Below are 17,703 nucleotides of genomic sequence, written 5' to 3' on the forward strand. Positions count from 1 at the left end.
CCGCCCCGGCACTCGGTCTTTAAAAGGTTTGCCATCACTGAACTATGAGAAGGGGGTTCCCAGGTTGGAAATCCCCAAGACACCACTAGGGGGTGCTGTATAGGATATTGTTCTGAAGGATAGCTATGCTGCATAGTAATCCCTTCCACATAGCTGGGGTTAGGGGCGTGGCACAATGCCCCCCCCCCCCCCGTGATCTGGAAATCCACGCAAACTTTTTGGCCATCTCTTTGTACCAGGAAATAAGTCTGAATTTTTTCTTTTCTTTTATCTTCAAAAAATAAATTATGTATATTAATGGTATTAAAGGATAAAACATGATGATATTACACAATACTATACATATGTTTTATGCATTTCTGAGTTCCTAAACTTTTTCTGTGTCGTCTGCTGGCTTTTGCGTGTCCCCTGCAGCTTCCACAAAACTCGCCCCCCCCCCCCCATCCCATTTAATTTCTTATGCCAACCTGCAATTTATCAAAACCATGAGGGGGAAAGTCATGATGTGAAAGGGATAACTGTACTAAACATGTGTTACTGAACATATAGAACCATGGCATAGAACATTCACAAATACTCCAGCAAAGTCTTTTGCAGTGAGAGTATTTGGCATTTAGGAAGCAAAATGCATTGATTTGTGCTTGAACTGCTTGAACTGCTTGAACAGAGTTGAACTGGTTTCTACCTAGGTTCGCCTCAGTGAATCCCCACTGCCACCAAGCTCAACATTGTTTTGTCTCAGTTCCCCCCCCCCCCCCAGAACTGCAACATCCTTGTCGCAGTTATGAACTACACTTTTCTGCCCGAACAAGGTCGATACCGCTTCGAAGTGGGGAAGCATCGAAATGACACCTCATCCGTTCAACCAATCACGAGCCGATTTTGTGGCATGCGCAGAACGAGAGAGTCGTGGCGGGCAGAAAGCACATGTAACTGTAAACTGTAAAAACTGTAAAAAAAAAAAAAAGAACGCTCCCGTTTCCCGCGGTAACACAAGCGCCAATCACGATCGAGGAGCGAAACAGGCACCAAGATGATCCCGCACACTTAGCTCGGTTCCAGGGGGCCAACTCAGTTGCTGTGGGGACAGCCTGGAATCGCCCTCCACTGAAGGGAACCGAGTCGACCTTAGGTCCCTTCTGTAGTGGGGAGAGCCTCTTTGAGGATTTGCTGGTTAGTGAAGTCTCTCACTGAGTACGGATGATTATAACTGTGCAAAGATAATTTGCCAAGTCACAGCTTTGGGACCCGTTACCTGTGTGTTATCACTGATAAACCTTCAATAATGAGCATTTTGGTCTGGTGCAGATTAAAATTGAATCTTCTGAGGGAAGTTGTTCTCATTTTAATAAGGGGGAACTGAGAGGGAATGTAACAGGTCCCGCAAGCTACACTGCAAGCAAGGCTGTGGTGAAATTAGCATTACCTTGTAGAGATACAAGCCTGACCCTCTAGTCCCCCCTTTTCACCAGGGCAGGGTTTTTAAGGAACCACTAAAGAAGGGGGCCACTTCTTATAGCCACTGACAGTGCTTCCAGTATTAAACTGCAGTACTTGCGGCTTAGGAGGTTAGGAGCTCATGTATCTAATCTGGAGGAACCGGGTTTGATTCCCCGCTCTGCCGCCTGAGCTGTGGAGGCTTATCTGGGGAATTCGGATTAGCCTGTGCACTCCCACACATGCCAGCTGGGTGGCCTTGGGCTAGTCACAGCTTCTCAGAGCTCTCTCAGCCCCACCCACCTCACAGGGTGTTTGTTGTGAGGGGGGAAGGGCAAGGAGATTGTCAGCCCCTTTGAGTCTCCTGCAGGAGAGAAAGGGGGATATAAATCCAAACTCTTCTTCTTCTAATGAGATCGGGCTAACCTGGGCCATTCTTATTTGTGCCCCCTGAACAGCATCTCTAATGGTTGTGGTGGGTTTTCTGGGCTGTGTGGCCGTGGTCTGGTGGCTCTTGTTCCTAACGTTTCGCCTGCATCCAGAGGTGTAGTATCACAGAGGGAAGTCTGTTACACACTGTGTCCAGACTTCCCTCTGTGATACACCTCTGAAGATGCCAGCCACAGAGGCAGGCGAAACGTCAGGAACAAGATCCACCAGACCACGGCCACACGGCCCGGAAAACCCACCACAACCAGTTGAATCCGGCCGCGAAAGCCTTCGACAGTACAGCATCTCTAATGGCCAATCTGTTCTTTTCCCCCTTTGACTTGCAGCTGTAGCAGGATGCCGTTGTCCGCCTCTGAATGTCTGAAGGAGAACAGAATGCAGCCCTTCAACCAGTTTGACAAGGTGGGTTCTAAGAAGCAGCTTGTGTAACCTCTTTCTGTGGGTTCTGTGGGGCAGTACTTGAAAATGAGTTTGCAACAACAAATTTTTAAAAACAAAATGGTTTACTTTCTTAACATATAACATCAAACATCAACATTTAACATCACATTTCAAGGTCCTGTTCAGGTTGCATTTTCAAGTCCTTCTATTTACAGTCTACTGATACTGCCAAGTCCAATTCTTCTTTGCAAGTGGGTTGGCTCCTGAAGACTCCAAGGACTGGATGAACAGGATTCAACATGATGAAGGTTTCCAGGAGAACTCTCACCCATTACAAATATAAAAAACCCTGAAACAATAAACTCCAACATTTACAACATAGCAAAAACAAACAACTACCTTCCCAGTAGTTCCCAACAACATTGCAGTTACCTTAACAAGGTGTTAAGGGCTTATACAAACCAAGGTCCGAGTCTGGTAGCCTTGTCTCCTCCAAACTACATGAGCTCTGCAGCCTCTTGCTGCTTTGAGTCTCCACCCCTTTCTGGGTCAACCCATTCTGAGCATGGGGGTTACACTTGCGCTGGACATTTTGTGTGTGTGTGAGTGTGTGAAGTGTTATCAAGTAACAGCTGACATATCGCGACCCCAGCAAGGGGCTTTCAAGGCAAGTGAGCAGCAGAGGCAATCAATCAACCATTTGCCTTTCTTTGCACCGCCTTCCTTGGTGGTTTCCCTTCCAAGGAAAGGAAGGCAATGGCAAAACAGCTTTATTGCTGCCCCCAAACATATGGCAGGAGTCTCACACCAGTTAATACTGAAGAAGACAAACATGCCACTGAGTCACAGCGAACTCTTGGTAATCTCATTTGTGGAGCCTGGCAGGCAAGAGATAAGCAGCGGCGGCGTGCCATTGCCTTCCTCCACACAGCAACCCCGGGTCTTCCTGATGGTCTCCCATCCAGTTGTTTTTTTTGTAATATTTATATTTTTCCTTTTTAACTTTTATTAACAGAAAAAACATTCAAACACTGAGGGAAAAAAATTAAATAACTTTGGAAGCAGAAGAACTCTTTCTTTTCTGCCAACATACATACAACAATTCTCAGCTGTTGGCACAATAATAATAATAATCCACATTCATAAAACCCTTACTACTATTATCAAACATAAATTAAGTAAATCATAGGCACTAGTTTGTCAAATTCATGTTTCCATGCTTCTTCAATATACCCAAACCTCTAAACGCAGAAAGCCCTAGGACTGTGGTGGCGAACCTTTGGCACTCCAGATGTTATGGACTACAATTGCCATCCAATTGGCCATGCTGGCAGGGGCTGATGGGAATTGTAGTCCATTACATCTGGAGTGCCAAAGGTTCACCACCACTGCCCTAGGATGTCCCAGTAATCAACTGGTAACAAAAATTCTCCCCTGGTAAACTGGCAGTTTTCTCTTTTCAGGAATTTGTATTTGTTGAAAGTCTGTTGCGATGCAGTCACAGAATGTAACGTGCCTTTGAAATGATCACAATGGCTGAGCTTTATAAAACGTTTATAAGCTCCCATCCAGTTTTTAACCAGCGCCTACCCTACTTAGCTTCCACGTTCCGACAAGCACAAGCGAAGGTGTTACTATTTACAAACACCACAGCGTTACTGAGCAGCAAAGCTGTCTCTTTCTTGGCTGTTTTGCACATTCTGCAGAGGCAGCCCCAAATTTCCGTCTGCCTTCCCGAAATCAGTGCGGCATTGCGGTTAAGAGCGGTGGGCTCTAATCCGGAGAACCGGGTTTGATTCCCTGCTCCTCCACACAAAGCCTGCCGGACGACCTTGGGCCATCACAGTTCTCTCAGAACTCTCTCAACCCCACCGACCTCGCAAGTTGCCTGTTGCGTGGGGGGAACGGAATGTGATTGTAAGCTGCTTTAAGACTCCTTAAAAGTTAGAGAGAAGCAGGGTATAACAATCAGCTCTTCTTCCATTCCCAGCTAACCCTGTTCTGCTTTCCTTTCCTAGTATTTGGGGGTACACGACTCCCCTGTGGGAGGGTCCTGACCCACAGAACTATTGCACAAGAAGGTGCAATATTTCAGCAGGGTAATGGCACCGCTCTGCTGCAAGCCGTGGCCCTTTCTCTTGGCAGTGCCCAAGTGGTGCATGTGTAACCTCAGCTTGTGGGTTCTGTGGGGCAGAACTTGGAATGAGTTTGCAACAACCATTTTTAAAAACAAAATGGTTTACTTTCTTAACATACAACATTAAACATCAACATTTAACATCACACTTCAAGGTCCTGTTCAGGTTTCATTTCAAGCCCTTCTAGTTACAGTCTTCTGATACTGCCAAGTCCAATTCTTCTTTGCAAGTGGGTTGGCTCCTGAAGACTCCAAGGGCTTGGTGAACAGGATTCAACATGATGAAGGTTTCCAGGAGAACTCTCACCCATTACATACATTAAAAAAAACCCTGAAACAATAAACTCCAACATTTACAACATAGCAAAAATAAACAACTCCCTTCCCACTAGTTCCCAACAACATTGCAGTTACCTTAACAAGGTGTTAAGGGCTTATAGAAATCAAGGTCCGAGTCTGGTAGCCTTGTCTCCTCCAAACTACATGAGCTCTGCAGCCTCTTGCTGCTTTGAGTCTCCACCCCTTTCTGGGTCAACCCATTCTGAGCATGGGGGTTACACATTCTTTCTGGTGCTGAGGCCAACAGGGGCGAGACCAGGGGTCTGCATCCTTCGCCTCTCCAGATGTTCATGGACTACATGGGGGGTGCGGGGGGAGGGGTGGTGGGGGGGGTGGGGGGGGGGGGGGTGGGGGGGGGGGGGGGGGGGAAGGGGGTGGGGGTAGGGGGGGGGGTGGTGGGGGGGGGGGGTGGGGGGAGGGGGGGGGGGGGGGGGGGGGGGGTGGGGGGGGGGGGGGGTGGGGGGGGGGGGGGGTGGGGGGGGGGGGGGGTGGGGGGGGGGGGGGGTGGGGGGGGGGGGGGGTGGGGGGGGGGGGGGGTGGGGGGGGGGGGGGGTGGGGGGGGGGGGGGGTGGGGGGGGGGGGGGGTGGGGGGGGGGGGGGGTGGGGGGGGGGGGGGGTGGGGGGGGGGGGGGGTGGGGGGGGGGGGGGGTGGGGGGGGGGGGGGGTGGGGGGGGGGGGGGGTGGGGGGGGGGGGGGGTGGGGGGGGGGAAGATGCCAGCCACAGATGCAGGCGAAACGTCAGGAGAGAATGCTGCTAGAACACGGCCATACAGCCCGGAAACCACACAGCACCCAAATGCTTCAGTCAGTTTGCAGCAGTGTTGATCTGCTTCTCCCTCTGTCTCTTCAAGAATCTAAAGCCTATTGTGCATGCAGGGCTTACCCCGCTGCTCTGTTCTTTGCAGCGAGGTTTCCCTGCGGTTTTCAGTTCAAATGTTGTGCTCCAGCTTTCCTCATCTATCCCAGGACCTTCCAAGTGTAGCACCCCTGATTGGTCAGGGTCTGATTCAATGGAAGGTGGTTTCATATGATGTATGGAGGCAAAAAGGTAGCAGCTTGATCCTGCAGGAGAAGAGGACTCCTTCCTCATAACTCTGTGTCATCTCTTCTTCAAAATTATGCCTGTTTCCTTCCTTTCATCTCCTCTCCCCCTGTCCCCGCCATTTCTCCAGGTGGACCATCAGGACACACTCTTAGCCATGAAGGATGTCATGATCAGCAATTTAGTGACTCGGCTCCACACCCTGGAACAAACTACGTACGACGGGTGTTTTCTGTGGAAGATCGCAGATGTGGGGCTCAGAATTCAGGAGGCACTAACAACTAACAGGACTGCACTTTACTCCCCCTGTGAGTGGTCACAAGCTCGGGTTGGGGGTGTGTGATGACTTTAGCCTCCTGAAAGCGGACCAAATGGTCAATCTATCAGCTCTTTTCCTGGTCTGAACATTTCTGAACAGATGACAGCCTCAGTAGTGAGATTGGAACGCTGCCCTCCAGAAAACTTTCATCCATTGACAGCAGACTTCACAACATTTTTTTTTAGTCTTTAGTCTTTAAGTGCTATGGGAAGAAAAAGAGTAGAAGGATTTGGATTCATACCCCACTTTTTGTCTCCTGTAAGGAGACTTAAGGCAGCTCACAAACTCCTTTCCCCTTCCCCTCCACACAACAGACACCTTGTGAGGCAGGTGGGGCTGAGAGAGTTCTGAGACAACTGTGACGGGCCAAAAGTCACCCAGCGTGAATGTAGGAGAGTGGAAGCAAATCTGTAAGAGTCCACCACGCATTTGGAGAAGTGGGGAATCAAACCCTGTTCTCCAGATTAGAATTCAATGCTCTTAACCACGACAACACACTGGCTCTTGTTTATCCTCAAGAAAAGCATATATATATACACACACATATATATACACACATATATACATATATATACATACATACACATATATGTACATATACATATATACATTCATATATACATATACATATACATATACATACACATACATACATACATACATACACACACACACACACACACATATATATATATATACACACACACACGTGTGTGTGTGTGTGCGCGCGCACGCACGCACGCTTTTCTTGAGGATAAACAAGAGCCAGTGTATATGGTATACGTGTGTGTGTGTGTGTGTGTGTGTACACACACATACCTTATATATATATATATAATCCATACACACACATACACACACACACATACATATATATAATCCATATATGTGTGTGTGTGTGTGTGTGTGTGTGCTTTTCTTGAGGATAAACAAGACAGTGTATATGATATACGGGTGTGTGTACAATAGACCAACAGCCAGCTTGTGTACAATAGACCAACAGCCAGGTGGTAAGAAAACTAAAGCATGAGATGGCCGATCTTTATGAGTCAATGGAAGCCTTTCACCCCCATTCAGAAGCTGCAACTGTAACAACCACCTTCGCATGAAGCAATTAATTATTGCAGGGGATTATTTTGACCTGCTAGGAGCTGAGGGGATATACTAGTGGCCGCTGGTTTTCTATCACGGATCTATCACAGTGCTGGAAAAATATTTCAGATTCCTAATTTGCGAGAGTCGCATTTTTAACAGCCCCGGAGCCTCGGTTGCTAAGATTGTCTTCCTCCAACACTGTTCATTTCCTAGAATGAGTTTTGAAGCCAATTTAAATTCCACGGCTTCCCCAAGCAACCCTCTGGATTTTAGTTCTAAGGGCAAAAAGTACCTCGCGTCATAATTTGTAATTGCTTCAAATGGCTGTTCTTTGGAAGCAGAGCGGCCCTCGGCAGTTGAAACAGATTTCAGCAAAGGCACACTGGAATCCAAGCTAGAGACTGGGAGAAGGGAACATATTACTGCCAGTCATCTGTATACCTCCTTATATCTCTCTGACAAATTCTAGGGAAAGATGAAACAGAATATGATACTGTTGGGCTCATTTCCCTCCCAGCCTCATTCCTTCCTCACTTCATTGGCTGCTAATTCTGAGACAGGTCTCTCCTCTTTATTTTTATCCTTACAAACAATCCTGTCAGATAAGATATGTTGAGAATAGCTGGCCCAAACCAGCATCGCGGCTGACTGGGGATTTGAAAAGGTGTCTTCCCACTTCTGTGCCACCTCTGTTACTCCACATTGGCTATGGGGGGAGGGCAATAGTGGGAGGAAATTGGCCACCCAAATGTGGGGGGAGTGGAATTGGTGTCCACAACATGACGACTGACCTTTCGGCATGACCCAGAAGTGATGTCCTCATGTTGGGTGACGCTCTAAGCATTCACTCAACATTCTATGGTTAAACCATAAAGTTTGAGGCAAATGCTAAATGCTGGAATGCTCCACCCAGCATGATGGCATCAGTTGCTCTGGGGTGGTTGCTTAGTTTGGACCTGGTACTGTTGCCCTGATCTGGATGACCCAGGCTAGCCTAATCTCCTCAGAAGCTAAACAGGGTTGGCCCCAGTGGTGTATTACCCAGGGCTTGGCCTCTTTGCAAGGTAGAATCTTCACTCCAGGTAAACCTAGGGTACTCCTCTCTGTCAACCAAGTCCAGGTTTAATCTGGTCCAGTGGGACACACGCGGTGCGAAATCGGCCCCCCACACAACGAGGAAGACAGCTGCCTTGTCATCTTCGGGCCCCCTCGGCCCTGCCCATGTAGTCATTGAGGCCAAGGAGGCCTGAGGACACTGTCCCCCAGCCTCGCCCACCCTGCCGTCCTCCAGGAACTGCTTTTATAAGCACTAAGGGCGGAGGCGGGGCTTGGGGAGGCGGGGCCATGCCCCTGGGGGTGGGGACGGGGCCCGACCCCCACTGAGCCCCATCCCCTGCCCTCAGTGCTTATAAAATCAGCTCTTGGAGGAAGGGGGAGGTCCTTCTGTTGTCCCCAGAGGGGAGGGTAGAAGGGACTGCCAGCTGGGAGCTGGGGCAGGGGGGAAGGTGGAGCCCTGCCCCCAGGCGCAGTGGGGGGACACCCGGGGACAATTTTACCTTTATATGCCTCTGGTTGGCGCTGGTCATTATTTGGATGGGAGACCAGCAAACAATTCCAAGGTTGCTGTGCAGAGGAAGGCGATCGCAAACCTTCCCTGTTCATCTGTTCCATAGAAAATCGTCTGTCACCACCCTAAATACAATTATTACATTGTATGATTATTCAGGTTCTCCTTGGAACAGAACACTACCATAACTTGTCCACTAGAGGGCACTGTCACACATCTTTTCCCATTTTAATGCCCTCTGTTCTTTTTCTCTTCACCCAAATAAAGGTTTTTATACCAGCCGCTACGGATACAAACTCCGTCTCAAACTCTTCTTGAATGGAGATGGGACGGGCAACAGGACCCACATCTCACTTTTCCTGGTCTTGATGAAAGGGGAATATGATTTCCAGCTCAAGTGGCCCTTCCAGCACAAGGTATGGGGCTAATGGCCATTGGAGTGCCCATAATGGCGGGGTTTTGGCCATTGGAAATCCGATTGGCCGTGTATATCTTTTAAAACGTTGCTTCGGGAGAAACTGCCAGCACATCACAGGGTCTCCAATGGGCGACTGAAGCTGCGTATGTACTGAAGGGGAGAAGAAGAAGAAGAAGAGTTTGGATTTCTATCCCCCCTTTCTCTCCTGCAGGAGACTCAAAGGGGCTGACAATCTCCTTGCCCCTCCCCCCTCACAACAAGCACCCTGTGAGGTGGCTGGAGCTGAGAGAGCTCCGAGAAGCTGTGACTAGCCCAAGGTCACCCAGCTGGCATGTGGGGGAGTGCACAGGCTAATCTGAATTCCCCAGAGAAGCCTCCACAGCTCAGGCGGCAAAGCTGAGAATCAAACCTGGTTCCTCCAGATTAGATACATGAGCTCTTAACCTCCTACGCCACTGCTGCTCCAGAAGAAAAAGCACGTTCATTTTAAAAGGCATCCCACCAAACAGATCTTCTACCTGAAATGCTACAGAATCATTTTTAGAGTTATGCATAACCTAACTACCTGACATTTTGGGGTCGCCTTTGGCTCTTGAAGAATCATTTTGTGGTTGACTGTGTCTCCTCTGGCAACCATGTTGTGGTTGTGCTCACAACTCTCTGTCAGAATTACAAAGGTGCCCACACATTCAAAAAGGTTGGGTACACCTGAGCTATGAGATCAGAGACAGGGCCATTCCCCCATTTCAGAGTTTTGGCTCCTATTTTAGGACCGCTGAGGATGATGGAATGTGGGGTTACATCTTAACTCTCTAGAACAAGGGCAGATGGAAGTTAAGACCATAAGTGGACCACTAACCAGTTGCTGATACACCAGCTTTTTTCTGCCAGTTGCTCATATTGTTGCCAATAGCATTGGTCTGGGCAGAGTTGGTCCCTAACCAAGCTCACTCACCTCAGATTAGCTATACCTTATCTCCCGTGAGAGCACGATTAAGCACTCCAGATTTGTAAAGACACAAGACACAGAGGCGTAACTACAAGGGAGCCGGGGGTGCACGTTGTACCGGGTGCGCGCCTGAAGGGGGGCAGCAAAAATTTCAGGTTTGTTTTTTTTTGTATTTTTTAGTGTTTTTCAGTTTCTGGCCTGCAGGGGGAACAGTTTTTAGCTAGCAGCACCAAAATTTCAGGGAGTTTTCGGGTGACTCTCCTAATGATACCAACACAGTTAGGTGAGATTTGGTTCAGGGGGTCCAAAGTTATGGACTCCCAAAAGGGGTGCCCCCATTGTTTCCAATGGGAGCTAATAGGAGATGGGGGCTACACCTTTGAGAGTCCATAACTTTGGACCCCCCAAACCAAACTTCACTAAACCTGGGTGGTATAATCAGGAGAGTCTCCTAAAGATACCCTGAAATTTGATGCTGCTAGCCTAAACATCTGATCCTCTGAAGATGCCAGCCACAGATGCAGGCGAAACGTCAGGAGAGAATGCTGCTAGGACACGGCCATACAGCCCGGAAACCACACAGCACCCCAATCATGTTTCTTTTTCTTTAATTGACTTTTGTCATGTAGCCATGCATTCAATTATCCTGTTTCAACAGGTCACCTTCACTCTACTGGACCAAGTCGACAAGCACCACTTCTCCACTTCCTTCCGTCCTTTGCAATCATCCTCTTCCTTCCAGCGTCCCGTGAGCGAAAACAACGTGGCCAGCGGCTTTCCAGAGTTCTTCCCGTTGAACTTACTCCACGGTTCAAAAACAACTTATATTGTTAACAACACATTAGCCATTCAAGCAGTGATAGACACAAAGGCTTAGACTTCCAGATGACACTCGCTGTACAGCGCCGGAGATGGCAGTTGCTCTGACATATCGCTGGGAAAAAAATGATTCGGTGGCATCAAAAGACTGTATTCCTGAAGATTTCTTCTTGTAGTCGGCACAGCTGCAACTTTTTCCAAGATCTGTTGCGACGACTTGTTAGAAGACGCCAGATTTCTTTTTCCTTTATTTTAAAATATATTTTTGATTTCAAACTATATGTAAACTTGTACAAAGCTGCATCAACTTACTGAAATTTTTCATGTCTAGGAATAGTGTTATTTCTTTGGCATGTGTCTTGTTTCACAGGGTTGGGAATATTCTATTTAGTACATTTCTACTCCATCCTTCCTCCAAAGAGCATAGAGGGGCATGTGGCTCTCCCATACTGTCCATCCCATCTAGTGAGGTAGGTTAGGCTGAGAGAGAATGGCCCAGCGTCACCCATGAGCTTCCATAGTTGAGCATGGGCTTGAATTCAGGAAAGAGCAAAAAGCAAGCGTTTCCCCAAAAATAAGGCAGGGTCTTATATTAATTTTTGCTCCAAAAGATGCGTTAGGGCTTATTTTCAGGGGATTTCTTATTTATTTTCCCATGATTATGTGCCCCTCCCGTGACCAGATCAGCTGTGCCGGGGAATCTGTAACTAGGGCAGAGGTCTGCAACCTGCGGCTCTCCAGATGCTCATGGACTACAAATCCCATTAGCATGCTGGCAGGGGCTGATGGGAATTGTAGTCCACGAACATCTGGAGAGCCGCAGGTTGCAGCCCCCTGAACTAGGGCTATATATATTTTGGAGCAAGGCTTATATTTCAAGCATCCTCCAAAAATGCCCCCAAAATCATGCTGGGGCTTATTTTGGGGGCAGGTCTTTTGGAATATGCTGCCACAGGAGGTGGTGATGGCCACTAACCTGGATAGCTTTAAAAAGGGCTTGGACAGATTTATGGAGGAGAAGTCGATCTCTGGCTACCAATCTTGATCCTCCTTGATCTGAGATTGCAAATACCTTAGCAGACCAGGTGCTCAGGAGCAGCAGCCGCAGCAGAAGGCCATTGCTTTCACATCCTGAATGTGAGCTCCTAAAGGCACCTGGTGGGCCACTGCGAGTAGCAGAGAGCTGGACTAGATGGACTCTGGTCTGATCCAGCAGGCTAGTTCTTATGTCTTATTATTGGGGAAACATGAACTTAGGATTGCTCAAGAACACGAGAAAAGCCCCACGAGATGATGCCAGTGGTCCATTCTGTCCAGCATCCTTTTCCACTCAGTGGCCACCAGTTGCCCTGGGGGGCCAGTAAGCAGGGCATTCAGGCTAAGATCTTCCCCTGATGTTGCCTCCTAGCAATGGGAGCCAGAGGTTTATTGATGACAGCTATGGAGGTTTCCTTTAGCCCCATAGTAGCTACCGATGGACTTAACCATCCTTAAGCCTTTACAACCCCACTCTGAAGTCCGTCCGTGCTCATAGCCATCACTACGTCCTCTGGCAGCAAATCCCACAATACATTAATCATGGAATGAAACAGGGCATCCTTTGGGCATCTGGAATTGATTGCCCCATCAATTTCACCGGGCTTATTTCTAGGAGGGCGTGCAAAGTTTTCACCGAGCATATCTTTCTTCCCTCTTCGCAGCCCCTGCTGAAAGCAGCCGTGTCTTGTTAATTATAGATTTTTCATCAGGCCGATACTTGCTTCCCACTTCTCTACAAACTCCTCCGCAACAGTTTTGTTTTCCAACCCAACAACTGCGACATAAGCTAGCTGGTTAAAAAATCTCAGCAGCTGCTTTGCAGCAAGTCTTCCAAGGAAGGCCTTCTGAGTTCCTAATCTTCCCAAAACAAGACCTTAAAAAAAACCTGCTGGGAATAGCTTTCAAAAACAGGGGGACAACTTGTACCCACCAGGGACACTTAAACAATTGTGTGACCCTCCACAAGTTGAAGTCTGTCCACCAGCCATATGTTGTGACCTACTAGGAGTGTGACAAATCTTTCAGGTTTTTTTTTGGGGGGGGGGGGGGGTTGTATCTGCTTAAGATTTGAAGTCCTGTCTAGGACGGCTCAGTGAAGCCCGATCTCAAAAGCTAAGCAGGAGCAGCCCTAGTATTTGGATGAAAGGTGACCAAGGAAGAAGAGACACCTTGGGGCTTTCCCCACCACAGAAGGGAGCTACAAAAGATTGACTTCGGTTCCCTTCAGTGGAGGGCAATTCAAGGCTGTCCGCACAGCAACTTACTTGGCCCCCTGGAACCGAGCTAAGTGGGCAGGATCACCTTGGTGCCTGTTTCACTCCTCGATCGTGATTGGCGCTTGTGTTATGGCAGGAAACTGGAGCGTTCTTTTTTTTTTTTTACAGTTTTTACAGTTTACAGTTACATGCGCTTTCTGCCCGCCACGACTCTCCCGTTCTGCACATGCCACAAAAGCGGCTCGTGATTGGTTGAACGGATGAGGTGTCATTTTGATGCTTCCCCACTTTGAAGCTTCAAAGCAGTATCGACCTTGTTCCGGCAGAAAAGTGTAGAAAATCCCACAAGGATGTCGCAGTTCTGAGGCGGGGAACTGAGACAAAACAATGTTGAGCTCAGTGGCAGTGGGGATTCACTGAGGCGAACCTAGGTAGAAACCAGTTCAACTCTGTCAGTGGGGAAAGCCCCCTTGTGAGGTAGGTGGGGCTGAGAGAGTTTGAACAGTGACTAGGCCAAGGTCATCTTGCAGGCTTCATGTGTAGAAGCAGGGAAACAAATCCGGATTAGAGTCTGCTGCTCCTGTGGAGGAGTGGGGAGTCAAACCCAGTTTCCTCTGCTCTTAACCACTATACTTTGCTGGGGTCCAGCCTAGGACTGAAATACAGAGGCAGGCAACGAAAAACCACTTCTGTTCATCGCTGATCATGAAAATCCCACAAGGGGGCCATTATAAGTCAGCTGCCGCTCGACAACACTAGACACATGAGGCCTGGAACAACGTAATGGGATACCAGTGCTCCACCTACTCCTGCATTTTGTTTCGCAGCAGCCAAGGAGCTACCCTCATAGGTTGCATTGCGTGATATACCATCCCGCTATAATGCCTGAGTTAACAATAGGCTTTGTTTCCATGACAATGTAGCATTTCTTCCCTTTCGTAAAGGCCTTGCCCAAAATAACCCCTGCAGGCCATTTCCGTGATTATTTGACGCGTGAGACCCACAATTAAGAACCGCAGATGGTGTTAGAACGCGACACTTAAAATTAGAAGGAATTGTTTTGAGGGTGGGTTTTTTTGTCCTGGAGAAATGATAATTGCTTTTAAAGCAAGAGCCCGGTGCAGAGGCCGAAATGCACAAAAAGAAAGCCAAAAAACAAAAAAAAAACAACTCAACAAAATGCAAAGTTGGTTCAATTTTTTAATTATTATTATTGTCATTGGTTCCACAAGGGGCTCTCAAGAGGCAGTGCGTGGTTCTAAAAATCCTACTTCTGTCATCACACCTATTCCCCAACATAGGCCTCTCCCCCTATTGCTTTCCAGAACATTCCTACGAACGCCCCCTCCTAGCTACGTTACACAAACACATACACAGTGTCGTTGGGTAAGAGGAAGCAGCATTTCTCAAGCCTGTATACATATTTTTTTTAATCTAGCTGCTCTTCCATGACCACTGAACATCCACGGAAGTTATTTGTTGAGGTGGCAGTGAGGAAGCAGTTCTGAGTTCGAGATGCAGGGGTCGGGAGTGTAGGCCTGACTCTGAACTCCCTTGTCCCAAAACAGCAGCACCATAGAGATGTATGTGGCAGACAGAACGGCCATACAGGCTAGTGTTTCGAGATGCTTTGGAATTAGGACTAAGCTACTGAGGGAAAGGAAACTTCTCTGTAGTACTGACTGAGGGGTTTGCGTTGTACTTGTGCCATTTTCCTATAGCTGGAATGATTTAATCAAGCAAAGCCCCCAAATAAAGGCTTTTCCTATATCCTGGATATCTGCAACAATGAAATCACCCAGCTCTGCAGCAAACCAATATCGGCCTTTACCCCAAACCTGCAGCCTCCTGTTGATAGCTATATGTAATAACACTTAAGAGGGCTACCTCCGTTAAAAGAACATTTTCTGCTCTTTGGCTCTTCCAGAACTTGCTGATGTAGCGTGCAGACTTCATGAGACAAAATCATTTTAGATGGGTGCTCACAGAATCGATTAAAATGGCTGCCTAAAAGTAGTTCTCTATAGTTGATTTAATAACATGTCCCAAAGAAAGCCTAGCAGGAGCAAAAAGCAAAAATACTTCAACTTATCAATTACAAGGCTACAGTGCTGAGAGAACTTGAACAAAAGCACTGTACCTCTGACTGAAGAGAAACAAAACTTATAGTTTTCCTATTCACTTACAAGATTTTCCTCGGCGCTGGACAACCAGATAAAATCACCAGTCTGTTGAGAGCTGGAAACCTTTTTTTAAGAGTATGCAGTATCAGGAAAAGAGGAAGGAAGAGACTGGTGGGACTACACGGCGACTAAGATCCAATGTTGTTGTTTGCTTTTTTCCAAGAAGAAAATGGCAAAATTTAAGGCCAAACAAGTGAGCACGTTAGGGGAGGAAAGGTGGTATTCCTGCCTCGTGAAACTAAGAAAAAGAGGGACGCTCGCACAAAGGAAATACAGAAAGAGATTCCTCTTCAAGGATTGCATTTTTTTGGGGGGGGGGGGGTTGGGGGGTTCCATAGGCACTAGATCTCCAGCTTCTTGTTGATAAGAAGAGAGCAGGAACTGAGAGTCCCACCGAGTTTGGCCACTTCAGTGCAAGCAGCTGGGATGAGGGTGTAGTCCGGAAGTTTCTGGAAAGGCTATAAAAGCAAGCGCACAAAAACATTAATCCTCTTTCCAGTTTTTTAAAAAAACCCACCCTAATTTCTCATCCTAGAGAGCCCAAGTCATGTCCAGAGCACAGAGGGATCTCCAAGTTTTTCTTTTCTTTGGCAAGGTAACACAAACATCTGGAGTGGGGGGGTCTCCGGTCTGCCTTTGGCCCTGAGATGTTCAGCAAATACAGACTTCCTCCTTTGTTCCTTAAAATTCAAGCAAAAAAGGTAGTCCAGTTCAGGTTTGTTTTTTTAAAGGATTTTAAAGGATTCCCAAGATAGCAGGATAGATGATTTTCCCCTTTCTTCCCTACCCTAGTAAGAAAGAATCGAGGGAGTGGAAGGTTCTCATAGTGGGCCTAGCCACATCTGCTAGAAACTACAAATATACTTCAAGCCTGTCCCTTAACAGCTCACATAAGGACTTGAACCTTTCAGCCATCACAAACCAAAATCCTGCTCAGAGTTGCCAGGTCTGCCTTGGACACCAACGGGAGATGGGGGTACAGTTGCCTGAGGAAGACCGGGACCTCAGTGGAACCTGAGGAAGACCGGGACCTCAGTGGAAGTCAGTGCCAGAGAGTTCACCCTCCAGAGCACAGGTGTCAAACTTGCAGCCCTCCAGATGTTATGGACTACAGTTCCCATCATCCCCTGCCAGCATGATGTTATGGACTACAATTCCCATCATCCCCTGCCAGCATGATGCTGGCAGGGGATGATGGGAACTGTCATCCATAACATCTGGAGGGCCACGAGTTTGACACCTATGCTCCAGAGAATCCAGCATCTCTAGAGCAACTCACCTCTGTAGTCTATAATTCTGGGGGATGCCCCGATCCCATCTGGCATCTGTAGCCCTGCTCCATGCTTAGGGGGACTAGATATTACTTCTCCTATCTCACTACCTCACAGAGTGTTGTTGTGAGAGGGGAAAAGAAAGGATTGTCGAAGGCTTTCACGGCCAGATTCAACTGGTTCTGGTGGGTTTTCCAGGCTGTGTGGCCGTGGTCTGGTGGATTTTGTTCCTAACGTGTCGCCTGCATCTGTGGCTGACATCTTCAGAGGCGTATCACAGAGAAAAGTCCGTTTCACACTGTGTCTAGGTGAGAGGGGAAAGTTTAGTGTGGTATATTGTCCATGTCCCACAGTGGGGAACCAATCATTAAGTGTTTGGGTGGAACTTGCTATGCAAAGGTGTGGTTGAGTGCATTGTATTGCGGGTGGGGTTATCAGTCCATTTTTTAAGTACTGGGAGCCAGGCTTTGCTAATTTTGAACGTCTCTTCTTTCTTATTAAAGTGGTCCTGGTATTTGTGAATTTCAATGGCCTCCCTGTGCAGTCTGACATAGTAAGCTTCGGAATTGTCCAGAATTTCAGTGTTCTCAAATAAAATGTTATGTCCAGTTTTGTTTAACACATGTCCTGCAACTGCAGATTTTTCAGGATGGTTAAGCCGACAGTGTCTTTCGTGCTCCTTAATAAGTGTCTGAATGCTGCGTTTTGTGGTTCCTATATAGCTGTGGTTCCTGTAGCTGTGGAAAGGTCTATTGCTTATTGGGGGCCCTTTCACGGAATAAGACCCTGTGCACAAAACCCTCCCAGACGCTGTAGCTATTTACACGTGGCAAGGATAGACGGCAGCATTTGAATTGACCCTCAATTGTCTCAAGTACACATTAGTTCTAGATCAGGGGTCTGCAACCTGCGGCTCTCCATGCTGGCAAGGGCTGATGGGATTTGTAGTCCATGAACATCTGGAGAGCCGCAGGTCGCAGGCCCTGTTCTAGATCACCCCTTGGCAACCTATGTCCCTTAAATTGTACCTCCATATTAGCA

At 47.8% G+C, this 17,703-nt stretch overlaps 2 protein-coding genes across 4 annotated transcripts in view; one reads left to right on the forward strand and one right to left on the reverse strand.

The window, feature by feature from the left end:
• Positions 1–5,908: 5,908 nt before the first annotated feature.
• Positions 5,909–11,278, forward strand: LOC125429947 (TNF receptor-associated factor 1-like). The gene is made up of 3 exons (XM_048491560.1): positions 5,909–6,094; positions 9,035–9,183; positions 10,793–11,278. Exons 1-3 carry the CDS (start codon positions 5,944–5,946, stop codon positions 11,009–11,011), a joined length of 519 nt encoding a protein of 172 aa, XP_048347517.1. The 5' UTR covers positions 5,909–5,943; the 3' UTR covers positions 11,012–11,278.
• Positions 11,279–14,395: 3,117 nt separating this feature from the next.
• Positions 14,396–17,703, reverse strand: part of DDAH2 (dimethylarginine dimethylaminohydrolase 2) — a 49,693-nt gene continuing 46,385 nt past the window's right edge. For all 3 annotated transcript variants that reach the window (XM_048490414.1, XM_048490411.1, XM_048490412.1), the window contains one exon: positions 14,396–15,849. In XM_048490414.1, the coding sequence (XP_048346371.1) occupies positions 15,733–15,849 (117 nt within the window). In that variant the 3' untranslated portion in view covers positions 14,396–15,732. The remainder of the gene's footprint in view (positions 15,850–17,703) is intronic.

Source organism: Sphaerodactylus townsendi, linkage group LG03, assembly GCF_021028975.2.
Source record: "Sphaerodactylus townsendi isolate TG3544 linkage group LG03, MPM_Stown_v2.3, whole genome shotgun sequence".
Classification (NCBI taxonomy): domain Eukaryota; kingdom Metazoa; phylum Chordata; class Lepidosauria; order Squamata; family Sphaerodactylidae; genus Sphaerodactylus; species Sphaerodactylus townsendi.